We start from the raw sequence: 15,208 nt of genomic DNA on the forward strand, positions 1-15,208 counted from the left end.
CTTTTGAATAATTGAGCTCACGATTAAAACCAATTTAAAAGGTGACTCATATTTGATCTTGATTGCCATCAACTTCGTAATGTAATAGTGCCCCTGAACACCAAGATATGTCAAAATTGATTGGGTAAATATCTTTAATTAATTCTTTAATTACCAAGATCTCTCACTACACTCTCGCGCTTTGCTGTAAAACCCAATAACAAACTATATATATATATATACATATATATATATATATATATATATATATATATTGTAGTTGCAGTTTATTTCTGTTTTTCTGCAAGAAAGTGGAAGCCAAGGCAAAAGGCGACCGCCTGACTGGGCCTTAGCTCCCAAAGCAGACCATATATGTATATTTATTGTCTCAACACCACTGCTTTAAATGCACGCCTCAGTATGTACAGGCTTCTGTTGTTTCCTGTATGTTCTGCTGTAAATGATTTCGCTTTGTTGCATGAGCTTACTTGTTTCTGAAACGACCTCGGCGTCTCAGGGCACCCAAAAATAAATAAGCAATACCAAATAGTCGTTCCGGTGGGGGCGGATGCTATAGTACATATATCCTCGAAGCGGAGAGAACCACACTCGGGAGTGCATGACCGCAGGAAACCGGAACGTGTAGCACAGGGCTCGCAAAAGGCCGATGAAAAGCCCTCCGAGCGGTACATGTGTTGCCTTGTTGGCTCTGGGCCGACTCCCCGCGCCGGGGGTCCGCGTTGAAAGGGAGTGACTCCCTGGGGCCTATTATCCGCAAAACGCGTGCTGCCCGGACCCCGTCGGGCGGCTGCGGCGAGACCCGGGGACGGGACAATGCCGCGGCCGCTGAGAATGCCGGCGGGAAGGTGCGAGAGCCGTCGCGCAGCCATCACGAGCGCAGCGGCGCTGCCCGATGATGTTCGCGCTCGGATTGAGCCCACTCGAATTTCCGAGCGCGCGAGTGAAGTGGTTCATTCGCCCCACTATCGCTGCCACCTCAAGCAAAACGTGATGCTCATGAAACGTCAATGCTTCAAGTACAGACAAGTGGTCGCATCGTGTATTCACGCATAGTATTGAGAGAGGTCAAAACTCGCCCAAGCTTGCTCCTCTATACGCGGAAGTTCAATTGTTGAAAACTTTTTATCAATTTGCGTTTACGCATGCTTTCCTTACTTGCTTATGTGTATAATCTAAAACAACACACAACACAGCGCAAGTCTCTAGACTCTTTATCAGCATCGCCGATATAACACCCGTGCATTGCTTGATAGCAGACGATCGATACTGCATGCCGTCTCCTAGCGAAATTGAAATCGCACTCGTGAGAGGGACCACCTTCCTGAATGGATTATTCTGTGTACTACCCGCACCACTTCCTTTACTCGCCCAAACCTGGCTTTGTAAGCGACGTGTCCTTTTTCACGCGTGCCCCCTCCAATGGTCACCTGAGCCTCAATACAGTAACGAAGCGAAATACATTAGCCACAAGTGCACTGGCGCCAAAAGGAGGCAGTCGGCAAGCCCCGACCACACGCTCAATGTATACTGTTTGCATGCGCAGCAGCGAACGGATCGGACGTCCACGCGGAGATCATATCTTGCAGATTGTATCACTCACCGCACCCCGTCGAGGGCCGACACTTACTCGAATATGGGACCTGTCGTTTCTCGCGGGTCGAGCACGAAAGACAACTTCGTCGGCCTTTGTGCGGCCTCTTTTGAATTGGCTTAAACCTGTAGGACGTAGGGGGGAAGTACTGCTGTTAGGTTGCACCCCTTCCTGAATTTTTTTTTTTCTGCAGCGCCTCTACAAAAAAAAAAAACTTATTCTGCGTGTCGTTGAGAGGATAACAAAAACAGAGGGAACAGTACACATCTGATAAAATATTATGTTGTATTGCAGGCGATTGAAGCCCTGCTACACATAGTGTCTCACCCTGTATATATACATTTCTTTATACGGCGCCAGCTATGAGCACTGGTTCGCGGGGAGAACATGTTCGAGTTGGCCAGTAGTTCATAACGGCAAGAAATAGCGCCCGCACCAATGCATTCAAATTCGCACAGGTTGCAACTGCCAGTTTGGGCACGTAATAAAAAATCAGGCAGTGGAAGAGGGCTTTTAATATTTAAAGGGCCACTTAAATTTATTGTACGGCAGAACACTCCCACGCATACTTTATTTCCTAAATGCACAAGCAACTTTTTTTAGGTGAAATCTCGATTAAAAAAAGGGAGCCGAAGAATAACACGATATGTCACAAACCCCCGCTTTTACGATCAACAGAGGCGCGGGATCCCATTTACAGTTACCCGTCATCCCTCTATATGAGGTTTGAGAACACAGTTAAAAGTTAGGCCGGTCAACCCGCTAAGTACGAGTGTCGGTCTGTGATTGAGATTCTTTGAATAAGTCCAACAAAGTCAGCTTTTTCTTTTACAAAATTTATAGCTAGTAGTCCGAATTACACTGCATAATAATAGAACAGACAAATAAGAAAACGCCACGACACGATAGGAATAAAAACGACTCGGTAAATGACAATAGCGAAAACCCGACAATGGACGCACTGCGAAAAGAAGACTATAAAGATAACAGAGCAAGTATTCCAGATATATTACGTACAAAGAAAAGCAAAGATGGGCTGATATCTTAGTGAACAATCAACGCTTATGAGCGAATTGGCCCTCTCGGCCCTTGCAATTGGCCTAATATATATATAGGTATATATATATATATATATATATATATATATATATATATATATATAGGGAGGGGGTGGAAGCTCGATTGGCTCCGGTTGGGCATGCATAAACGTAAATGAGATGACCCACGATAGAAAAACCGTAAACTCTAAACGCCAAAGCTCTAGGTTTACCGTTTTTCTACCGTGTGTCATCTCCTTTAAGTTTATATATATATATATATATTTCAGATCACTAAGTCATAAGACCACAACGCCCTCGCTACCGCGCCTGGACCAATCGGCCTTCATGGCAAACCGGAGCTCGCCTCGGAACCAACGAGCGTTCGGACTCAAATATCCTCCCTAATTAACCGAAACATATATTTCGATATTCTTGTTTCTCTATGTATAACAGGGACCTCGCCATCAATTTTGGTTCCATGTGGTCCTTTTTCTGAATTGTTCAGTTCCTTGAGGATTATTCGGTTACGAACAAAGCTTTAAAGTATTGTTGAAATGGGAAGATCGAATGACGGGTAAAAATTCATAACAACAAAACACCACAATAAATAAAATGTCCGTAGCTCATATTATCACTTCGGTTCAACGAAATTGTGATGCATGCTGCATGAAGAATTTATTACGCGATGTGCAAAGTCATACTGCAGGAGCAGAACAGCAAAGATAAAACAAGCATTATAGGCCCCCAAGGACAATACAGCAATAAAATTGTGCTTAACAGATCGCAGCGAGGGAAACCAAACACCTCAGTTCAGCCCTGCTTTCAAAGCAACTCCATTGTTGGACATGTTTTCTTTTTTTCCAGGAGTGTCTGGATTCTGCTTTAGACGTATAGGACCTTAATGAGATGTCCGGCAGATGTTGGTAGCCTCTTGTGACGATCGGCCACCGACGGTTGTTGCAACTCATCACTGCCCATCATGTTTTTGTTTTCTTTATTGATAAATCGGATTGGCAAGATAAGTATGTTCGATTCTGCACAAGTCTTCGAGTCTTCCAAACGATCTTCCTTCAGCGCTGTGATTTCATAATTTTAACGACGATGTGACAAACGGTATTACAGCCTTTCTACAGTTATTCCAAATGGCCAAATAGCAGCGCGCCGTCATCAATTTGCATTAGCAAAGATAATTCCAGAATGGCAAGCTATATAGCGCTGAAGAATTTCCACAAAGATCCCCATGCCAAGAGTGCAGAAGTGGTGCGGAATACTTTGATTTTTCCGCGATGAAAAGCTCTCTTCGTGGACACATGTGTATAGTTGCAATGATTACTATGTACTATGGAAAAGAAAACGTTTTCAGCTCACATCGCTTCAGATGCGCCATGCTTTCACTGCCTACGTCTATAGAAAACTTCGCAACGGCACAATCAGGAAAACGCTGTACAGAGGTGTTAATAATAATAATAATAATATTAATAATAATAATAATAATAATAATAATAATAATAATAATAATAATAATAATAATAATAATAATAATAATATTAATAATAACAATAATAATAATAATAATAATAATAATAATAATAATAATAATAATAATAATAATAATAATAATAATAATAATAATAATAATAATAATGTATACTAGTTGCTAGGTACGCAGTTTACTTAGGAGGGAAACTGGTTTCATGAAAATCGCATACTCAGTACCGTTCTCTCAAGTATCGTAATAAGAAACGCGTGACATATACGCGTTTTGTTTTCTCTTTAAGGAATTCATACTTTTTAAACGAGGGGCTACGCAAACGCACTTTCTTGCCAGAAGCTGGCGTCACGTGCATTCATCTCTCGACCACCTCGGAACTGTTGTGTTGTGGGTAGTCAGCTTGGAGATCTGTGAATAATCCAGTGGTAATATTTAGATAAGGAGCCACGCTTGTTTTCAACTCAGCTCTGTAAGCCTAGTGGGGATACTTCTAAGTATATGCATCATGAGCAACCGGGGAGTCCACTGAGCTATGGAAACCATAAATAGAAGTCGAGAAGTGATGTCAAATAAAGCAATACCAAACGTTTGGTGAAAACATTGAGAAGGAAGTAGTATTCTGGGGGGTGCTCGTTGTGCCTAGCTCGACAACGTCGTCAAGCGACCGTTCCTCCCTTCAGCGCAGGATTAGGTGTGAAACGTTGCTCCTCCGGGAAGTTGGTCGAGTGTGGCAGCCAATTAGCGCCATCGATGCCACGATCCAAACCGCACAGAAGGGACCGAGAAATCCCACAAAACGATCGAAGCGCTGGGCGGGCGCTTGCCAGTGGGTCGCCGGCCGCCTGTGGGCGTCACTGACGGGCGTAGACCACGCCGGCTCCGCCTCCCGGGGAGGCGACCGGCGAGGCCTGCCGAAGCGACGGCGCAGTCGACGACGCGATTCGTCGGCGACCGGGACATGCTGGCCGAGCGGATACTGCGCTCCAGCGCCGACGATCGAGTCACCGTGAGCGTCATCAAGGTGAGCTCCCCTACGCCACGGAAAGTTCGCAAGGATGTGTCGCCTAACCCTCCTCGGTGATGTCGGCTGCGCCAAATTGTCCGTGCGCCACGAGGCCGTGGATCGCGTGAGCTAGTAGAGTTGCGTGATCGTTTAACGACAACTCCTCCAACGGAAAACGAGCGCCTAGTCAGCGGGGAACGTATTTTTTCGCAGTAACCGCTTGCTATGCACTGAACCCCTTTTCAACCACATGAATTCCAAACGTGTTTTCCAAGAGGCGGCAATCTCGAGCGGAGAAGCAAGCCTGGTTTCCAAGCAGCGAGAAGCTCACTTCCAGCTTTTCAGCTGTTTTCATCCATATATACACATCATAGCCGAACTCATTTCAGACGTAGTTATTCTATGTCCGCAAAGTGGCTGTGCCCGTCAGGGTAGCAAAGACGTTAGTGCGCTCGACAATATTGTGCCCAAGTATGCGGGATCAAATCCCGGCCTCGGCGGTCGCTTTTCAATGGAGGCAATCGTCGCCCGTGTGTTGTCCGGTGTGAGTGGACGTTAAAGAACCCCAGGTGGCCGAAAGTTCCGAAGACCTTCCCTACGGCGTCTCTCATAGCCTGAGTCGCTTTGGGACGTTAAACCCCCAGACCAAACGAAATTGACTGTTTATACTTCTTTAAGGCTTTCAACGTTCTTGCGATAAGAAACGCATGCCAAATTTTGAGACTGCAATCTAGCATCGGGTTTCTTTTTTTTGCGGCATAACTACATTCTCAATCTGGTTCCGCGTATCTAAGTTGGAAGTGTAACTTTTTTTATATCTTCCACTTATAAAGGACAAGCTTTAATAAAGTTTTGCTTATAATTGGAACGTATGTGCAAACAGATTAAGACTGCGCAGCTCAGGCGAACTTTGTGCCGCACTGAGGCTCTCAGTCGAATCTGCTTACAAATTTGCTGACCCGTGTTCAATGGCCGCGACCAAAAACGTCTTGCCTTTGGGAGCAGCCTGCCGGCTGTTAGGGCTGGAGCGCGGGCGTAACTGCCTTCTGTGCTCAGACAGTTTGTCAACGGGGCCATCACGATGCATGTCCTGCATGTGTGGCTGAAGAAGAGCGCGCTCTCGATACTTATTTTGCTTGCAATATGTCACTCTTTTAATATGAACCAGATAACAGGGAAACCGTCGCCCGCACGAAAACATGTATTTAAGGCGGCGCAGCGATGCGTCGCCTTATATATCGCATATGCGGCGTCGAACGGGGAACGTTGCCATATTTGGCTGCTATTCATGTGTGACCATACTTCACGACATCATTGTGTCGTCTTATTTGAGCGCGTTCTTTTGGCGTTCATATATAACTGTTCCATATATGGGCTCGATGAACAGATGATTGTGCAAGAAGGGAAGATACTAAGATGCATTATTTCGAAAAAGGGCGGGACGTTTCGGGGCTTCAGGGAAACCCGCTACATCTCCACACCACCGGGACTTGTATACTGAACAGCAGCGGCGGGTAAACCGCATATCCTTGCGATGCTTTCTGAACTCATAATAGGCGTATACTAAATCGACCAGCCGGGGTCAGCTCAGCTGAACCAAGCAATATGTGTAGCGGAATGGAACGTGTGTGAATAATGCCTCCTTAACAGCTTGTTAACAGTGTTAACAACGAAGAAGTGTGCTGCAGATGCAGTGTACTAGTCGCAACAACTATACGGAAATTGCGGCGCACGCGTTCAAGGTCACGCTGCAGCTCGCACCCATCCTTGAGTGATCCGTCGGACTCCGCGCCCAGGTCCCGAAAGATAGACCTGACGGACGCCCTGCAAGAACGACCAGAGAAGGCGCGCACCCATGGATACATCGCACGCAGCAACTACCGTGCGTGGACGTGAGCGGGAGCGGCGAAGTTCCACGACTAGAACATCGCCAACGGAAACATCAGCATGCTGAATGATGACCCAGACTCCACTCAGGACTATACGCTCGAAAATGCCAAAACGGCGCCCGCTGTAGCATCGCTCTATACAGCGAGCGCGGGTCACGTGCCCCCGGTCCGAGTGGGCGGTCCGCACTGCAAGCCCCTCTCCGAAGGCCTCCGCCCTGCGGGTGGCGTCACGATAGCTCTGGGGACCACAAAGGACGCGCCTTCGCGGTTTCCCGAGACGCAATTTGGGAAGCATCGATCGACGCGAGCGCAGCAGCAATTTGGTCGGCATTGCGGGAAACTGTTCACAGCGCGACTTGGACTTTTCCAATTACTGTGATTCCCTCATCACGTGCACTCAATCCTTTCCGCCCTCTATTGATTACCCTCACGAATCGCTGCCTCGAACGGTGCACTTTGTACGATGAAACACATATTTCAGCTACGAGTTTTTATTAGCATCGTGTACACCATCTCGTGACATGCCCGTTCTCCTCACTTCAATTATCGCACCCTGACGTTGCGACCAGAGGTCTTTTGACCTAAAAAAGCCTTGACCTCGTTTTAAACTCAAAATTGTATACTTAAGTCTATTACGTTTGTACCTGCATATACCATCGGCCATCCTTAATTTTTTTTTTTTTCCGACGTACTCATGTTTTTTCTAGTGCCGTTTGCCGAATAGTATTCATTCATAGCTTGTGCTACCGTGGTATCTTGAATTCAAAGGTCCTGGCAAGCTGATTTTGATATGCATTGAAGAAGGATAGACAATTGGGCGAGTTGGTATCGAGTTGGTATCGTGTTACGCCTTCTTCATTTCGTCCCGTGCCTTTTTGCGCTGTGCCCTTCCAATATGATTTTGATATTGTTGCGGTTAGTAGCCCACTGCCATGTGAAAGGAAAGGACCGAGTTGGCGGCTCTTGCCTCCAAACGTAATGTCAGGCAACCCTGTACAGTTGTTAGTGGTCGGCCATGTAGCTGTGTGGCGCTCTTGATATTATATTTAATTCCGGTCTATTAGATAGTTGGCTTGGATCAATTATACATTTTCGTTATTCATATTAAGGTCAAATGTGTTTCCCCGTCTAGAGGGGTTGCGGAAATGCAGAAGCAATTCCTTCTGCCAAATTATCCCATATAGCATTTTAAGAAAATTCGCGAAAATCTAAAAAGTGCTCGCTTTTTTGCGGTTTCATACTGCAGCACTGCGAAAAGCGCTTTAAATGAACGAAGCCTACGCGGTTACGAGATATTCTTTGTCGCATTTTGAGGGCTTTCTTTAAATTCCATAAAAAAGGGTCACTCGGAGAAAAAAGTGGATCGGTCGTTTTTTAACCTTCCAATGTATACAGCTGGCTTAACGAAACGCATTATACGCCATAGAAGGATTATTTTGAAAAATGCGTCATTGTTATTTACCTAAGTGGATTATAAAACAAATAACCTGAGGCGCGCAACATAATGGGGAACAATGTAAATTACTTCACCCAGCAACGGTGGCCTGAGTTCTTAAACCCTTGGCTTAAGTTATCGGGAACACCCTGGACATAGCCGCCATTACGTATAATACAGTTATATTGGGACAGTCATCGCTTTGGCTGGCAGCCAATTCTCGGCAGATGGATTTTAATTACAACTTTGGTGCATAACTATTTCTCTGCGCTTCTTTTTCTCATTTTATTTTCTTTTGAGGGATCCGACCTCAACCTCACAAATGAGTTCGAGGTGAGGCTGAGTGAGGTCTTTTCAAATCCAGATTAATTCGAGACCATATATCCTGCCATTGCATCGACCTTTTCCGCTTCTACATCCTGCACAATTCCTGGGTTAGACTACATGAAGTCAATTCCATTCTTAGTCGCCTCGTAGGGCTTTTACATGTCGACTTCCGGTTCTTCCGTTTGCTGAAGAAGGTATTCGTAATTATTAAGTTATTGTGCCTGTAAACTGAGTAACTACCCGCTGCTATTCCTTGATCCAATGCCATTGTTTGGTCTCCGGCTTGCTTTGTGCGTATACCTTGGAATTGCAGTTGCCCATCAATACAGACTCTGTATTGATAGTATAGTATAGTATACAGTATAGTACACAGTGTTTTTACCCACCCCATTTCCGATGCTATCTTTGTAGAAGCTTTCGACTGCCTGGTCGTCATGACTATGTAGGCGCGTAGGCCTGTACAACCTTCAACTTATACCGCTTACGATACCTGCCGCCTCTCAATAATGCTGTAGAATTCATATATATTATAAATATGCGTTTGCTGACAAGGAACCATATATCTCGGATAGTTTCTCCGGTCAACCTCGATAACACAATGCATGCCGCCCTTTAGGAGAGTATCTACCTCATTTGGACTCCTAACCTCGCTAACCCTCGTCCGGTGTCACGCCCACAAGTTATTTGAAGAGCACTGCTCAACTAGACTCACTATAGCTAAGGTGCTAGCGTTAAACGTTGCCGCACGGACAGTTTCCAATGGCGGCTTGTGCGGAGCGAGAAATGCACCCTCCGCTGCGTCACAGGTCTGACCGCCTCCATGGTCAGCATGCATGCTCCGCAGCCGCTGGGGAATGAGGGCCGTGGGTTTATTAGAGTATTCATAGGATACCTCCAATTCATCTGGATTTGAAGAGGGAATAAAACAGATTAATGATGAAGAAGTCCATCAATGAATTAGCGTTAAGAGGAAACGTAGAATCCAGTCTCTCACTGCAGATATTTAGTGCTAACCCATGGAGGAAACTCAGCTTAACCAATAACAAATGGACCATAATTTCAGGGGGATCATTTTCTGATTACGCGGTATAAAAGTAGGAGGTAGGACAGTTATATGATACCGGTAAACTATCAAAGGAGACGAAATATTTGTTTAAGAAATGCCAAAATATGAAAGCCTCCAACTCAACAGATTGGACATATAGAACTGGCAGAGATATCAAAGCTAATCAGTAAGTGAAATGTAGCCTACATAAGGAAGTATAACATAGAGAAAATTGAGCATGCTCTAAAGAACGGTCGCAGCCTTAAAGCGATAAAGAGGAAATTAGGCATATAGGTAAAAATAAGATGCATGCACTAAGGGACAACGCGCACGTAATGTCAATACTAACATGGACAAGATAATCAAGGTACCCGAGGAATTATCCAAGGACCTCGACAGTAGCCATAATAGTCAGGACAAGGATGAAACTGGCTGTAGTGATGAGCAGTCAGGCATTCCTCCAGTAACGAAGGAAGAGGTTACGAAAGCCTTAGAGCTATTGAAATGAGGAAATCAGCTGGGGAGGATCAGGTAAATAAAGATTTGTTGAAGGACAGAGGGGATATCGTCCTGAAAAAACTGGCCACCCATACGCAATGCCTGATGACATGAAAATACCAGAATCTTGGAAGAACACTAACGTTGTCTTAATTCATAAGTAAGTAACGCTGAGGTGTTGAAAAATTACAGATCAATCGGCTTACTATCTGCACGTACAAGACATTTAATAAGATAATGGCTAATAGGATAAGAACAGCCTGAGAGTTCAATCAACGAAATGATCAAGCAGGTTTTCGGAAAGGGATCTACAACCGATCATAATGCCAACCAGGTGATAGAAAAGTTCTCGGAGTATAACAATGCCCTTCGGCACGCAGGCACGGCTTGGTTGATGTGCATGGGCTTTATATGTGGGCTGGCAGCCTTCGCTATCGCGTCAAAACCTTAAAGGCAGACCTTACGTGTCCCCCATTTTTTAATCCTATATATAGTTGCATGAAACACGCAGTAGTTTATACAATATATAGTACTGATATGATTCAATAAAACTTGTTGCAAGGCTAGCTGGTGAGACATTCAAGATTCGGCGGGGAGGTTGAGCGCGGTTGCAGGAAGCGACATGAAGAAGCCTTCGTCAAATGTGCACATGCTTTGGGAGTGGTCTACTTAATTCCCCTGTCCTTCGGAGGATGTTACATGGGGCAGACGGGGCGCTGTCTTAATGACCGCTTAAGGGCATGCCCTAAACATAAAACTAAAAGATAGTAATGATTATGGAGGACTAAAATTAGGCGTCCAACAGGTAGGCTGCCTGTTGTATACCAAGGCTATATTTCGGTGCAGTCTGGCATGCCAGGAGACAGGTGGAGGTAGGGATAATGTGAGGATTGTATGGCGGCAGGACAGAGGAAAAGGCATGTTCAGGGTTCGCATATAGTTGGAGGGGTTGGAGGGGCAGTTAGGGCACGATGGGTCAGCTCGCATGGGATAAAGGTAGAGGCGCGCCGGAGCAGTCAGGTCATTTGAATTTTACGGAGGACTCTGGTTTTGGGGATAGTGAGGGCTGGGTGGGGCGCAGGAAGACCGGCAAAATCTTCCTTTAGCTGCGTATACAGTGCTCTTTCAGGGTGTTTTTTAGAACGTGTGCCTCGTCATTTGTCGGTGGGCTGACCCAGGGGATCACCGGAGCCCGGTTATGGAAATCACGGGTGATCTGATTACACAGCTTAATTTCGGCGATCCCTGAATGGCCAGGTATCCACTTTAGAGCGACAGTGGCTTGGCGTAAGGCGAAAAGGGCCTCATCGAGACTATGGAGTAGGTCAACGGGTACGGTGTGGTTGTGGACGGATCGAAGAGCGTTTTGTGAGTCCGTGTATATAATGCAGTTATTTTGGAGGGCATTTGCGCCAATGTCTGAGCGGCGTGCACGATGGTGGGCGTGATTTCAAGCATGGTCGATCTGGGAAGGTTGCTAATAGGTCCACACGTGGGGCATATGGGGTCCGGAAGATGCGGGGAATGGATGACATATGCGCCGGTGCCAGTTTCTGAAAGTCTTGAGGCACCTGTGTACGCCACCGTATGAGTGAAGAAAGGAGGGTTGTGGTTTGCAGCTTAGGCCTGTCGACGACTTTCATGAAGCCCCGGCTGCATGTTTTTGGGGATGGGTGTAATGCGGAGGCTAGAAGGGAGTGCATGACTGGATATATGTGGAGAGGAAGAGGGTTATTCCAGCTTCCCGCAGAATCCATGCATGCTAGCTGCCACTTCGATCCGATGGAGGTTGATGAGCACAGGAAGAGCCAGGAAAAGGCCTATTTCGTAGAGAGGCTGGTTGAACGTCTGAACTGGGAGATGCACTGCTGCTTTTAAGTAGGTTAAATGCGGCACTGAGTTTGGCAAGGTGTTGCTGTGTAAGTATAAGGTAAGGTATGTAGTAAATGATTTCGTTTAGGGCTAAGGCTTGTGCTAGCTGCATGGCACGTGAGACTCACTTAGTCCAGCATGACGCCTAATTACGCGCCGAAAGGGAGTAACCTGATAACATGTGTTAGTGGCTTCTTGAACGAAGGACGTGCTTTGTTTCGTGTGAAGGTGCATGCTGAGAACCCGGCATGAATTGACCCCTGATATTGGTTGGTTATAAATGTGTGGTCATATGAGTGACTTGGTGGAGCATTGATATTGCGGGCACGTGAGGAGATATCGAATTTCGGATTTTTCCGGTGCTGGCTGAAATCCGGTGTGAGAGAAAAAAGAGATGAGGTCAAGGCCTTGCTGATAGCGTGCGCTCGATATCTCCGGGGAACCCGTGGGTGCACCAGAGTGTGATGTCATCTGCGTAAAATATATGATGCAGATTGGGGTTGGAGGCGAGCCTTCTGGATAGAGCATTCATGCCAAGGCCAGAGGTTGGGGGAGAGCACGGCACCTTGCGGAGTGCCATGTGTTAGGGCGATTGGTTTAGTATGAGTATCTTGTAGCCGAAATGTGGCCGTCCTGCGCTGCGAAAAATTACGAAGGTAAGTATATGTCTTGTGTCCGCAGTTAGTGTGCTGAATGGAGTCGAGCATGTGATCATTACTGATGTTGCCACGGTACCCGATTAGACTGGTGAGAAAAGAAGTCGATGGCGTCGACGTGCTCCTGAAAGCGGGTCAGAACCATCCACAGTCTTCCCCAAGAACGAAGTATATGGGATGAAGGTTTTGAAGAGTAGATGGTTTTCCTGATTTTGGAATAAGGACAATAGTGGTAGATTTTCACTCGTCAGGAAAAGTGCGCTCACACCAGTGTTCAATGATATAAGAAAGAAGAGCTTCTTTGCCGGAGTCGTGAAGGTTTCGATGAAGAGTGTAGGTGACGAGGTCCTCACCTGATGTCGAGGAGCAGGAATTTCGTTCGAGAGCAAAGCCAAGTTCGTTCAGAGAGAAGGGTTTGTCGAGATCTGATTGAGAAGCACCTCTGTAAACTGGACAGGTTTATAGAAGAGGTGGAGGAATGTAGAGGTCCGGACCTTGCAGAGATAAAAATTTGTAGATAGTGGGAGAGTGGTGGGGTTGGGGACCGAGAATGGATCGGAGGAGATGACAGGTGGATTTTGGTGGAGGGTGCCATTGATGCGGTTACAAACTTTATCCCAATTAGATGGTTCAAGGGTGGAACAGTAGTGCATTATGTCAGAGTGTAGTCGGTCTAGTTTTTGAGTTGGAGGTTGTGTGGCAGTTTTCCGATTCTGCTAAGGAGCCGCTTGCGATACTTCCACAGACGGATTAGGTGTGGATAACGAGATTGAATAGGTGGAGAAGACTTTTCTTTCATAGTTGCAGACCGTCATGCCGAAAAAAGAGATTGGAGCCAATCTGGATACGATGGGGATTGAGATGCCGTGGAATCGCGCATTTTTGAGGAATGCAGCGGAGAGAGAGGAGGAGAGATATTCTATAGAGTATTCTATAGTGACCGCTGAGGAGTCGTCCGTGCTGTGCCAGGGGATGTGCGTGGAGGTTATAGGGTCCGAGGTGGACGGTTTTTGTGTGCTTGTGCTATGTGCAAGCGGACGTGTCAGGAGTGTTGAGTACGGTGAAGTGATGCATGCGTAATATGTGCGTGAAGAATGAGGCCAGGCCGTAATGTAGTCGGGTATAGCCACAACTGGCTTGCCGGGCATTGAAATGTCCTGCCAGTAGCAGTTCGTTGGTGGGAGATAGTGATGCAGTGAAAGAGAAGACGAGAAGGCAGTATTCGGTGCGTCTCTTGTAGAGATTTTTTGGTGAGGGACAAAATACAAAAGCAGTGAGATAGGGTTGTAGCACGGTGGGGACTTCGATATGTTCGAACTTGAGGTCTCTACGGATGAAGGAGGAAACTAGGGGTTTGGTAGTGTTGGGGGTGTGCAGACCACGGTACGCAGGAATTTTTTTAGAATGACGTGTTTCTAGGAGTAGAAGTAAAGCCGATAAAAAAGGAAAAGTGAGAAACCATTAATACAGAGGTATTTTGTTTGTTCTGAGGCTGTGGCAGTTCCACTGCACAATTTGGAGCGCCGTTTTGTTACAAGTGCGAGTCTCGCTTTTGAAGAAGCAAATAATCTGGACAAAGGTTCTTGCACAAAAAGCAGCGTTTTGCTGGAGGCTTTTCACATCGACAAAAAATAGAATCACTGTGGTAGCGATGCGTCAAGAAATTTGTACTCCTCGAGCACACCTTCCTGGAGAGCTATCCGTAATAAGTGTACCGTTTTTCACGCGCGTGCTTGTTTTCCTTTAGGTTTCTTCGGTGGTAGCGATTCTTTCAGCAATTTAAAATATGTCATAACATTTCCTTCCTGTTAAGAAGGCTGTTGTTGCCCTGGTGTCATGTGCGCATGCGATGTGTAGCCCTATAGTTACCTGCTGCGTGGAATGAAACCAGTTATTAGTATCGTTTGTGTTTGTGGTGTTTCCTTCGTCCTCGTCCTTATTGCGCTATCTTTTTATTCTAAAAAGTATAAATATGCTGTTATTAAGTGCGCATGCTATGGCTTTTTGGCAGGTTTGGCATGATTTTCACCTGGAATATCTTGCAACTTCAGCGGCTGCTGAAGGGCCCCGCGTTTACATTGACCAGTCATGCGCTGCTACAACGTCTTACATAGTCAATATTCTTGATGGTGGTGATGATGACATAGGTGTACTTTATAGCTACAAGGACCCCTGAGAAAGTTCGACTTACAACTTTAAACAAAAAGTGAACGGTCCTAATGGCGCCGTGCATATCCACCTATCCCTTCACCCACCCAATTTTTACTGACGGCCGCAACAACGGCCGTCATCCATAACCGAAGTGGTGGCGGGTGCAATGACGGCCTACAACAGATAAACATCAGTGGCATGGCTAGCCC

The 15,208-nt window shown here is 46.1% G+C and overlaps 1 protein-coding gene across 2 annotated transcripts in view; it reads left to right on the forward strand.

Moving 5' to 3' along the window:
* The window catches only part of Awh (LIM/homeobox protein arrowhead), a 186,808-nt gene that overhangs the window by 22,905 nt on the left and 148,695 nt on the right, over nt 1-15,208 (forward strand). Inside the window, exon 2 of one of the 2 annotated variants that reach the window (XM_084605749.1) lies at nt 4,809-5,144. The exons of the other annotated variant lie outside the window; for it this stretch is intronic. Coding sequence (XP_084461875.1) covers nt 5,082-5,144 — 63 coding nt within the window. The 5' untranslated portion in view covers nt 4,809-5,081. The remainder of the gene's footprint in view (nt 1-4,808; nt 5,145-15,208) is intronic. 2 annotated transcript variants of the gene reach the window in all.

This window comes from Amblyomma maculatum, chromosome 6, assembly GCF_055883805.1.
Source record: "Amblyomma maculatum isolate TAMU_Amacu chromosome 6, ASM5588380v1, whole genome shotgun sequence".
In the NCBI taxonomy this organism is placed as follows: Eukaryota; Metazoa; Arthropoda; class Arachnida; order Ixodida; family Ixodidae; genus Amblyomma; species Amblyomma maculatum.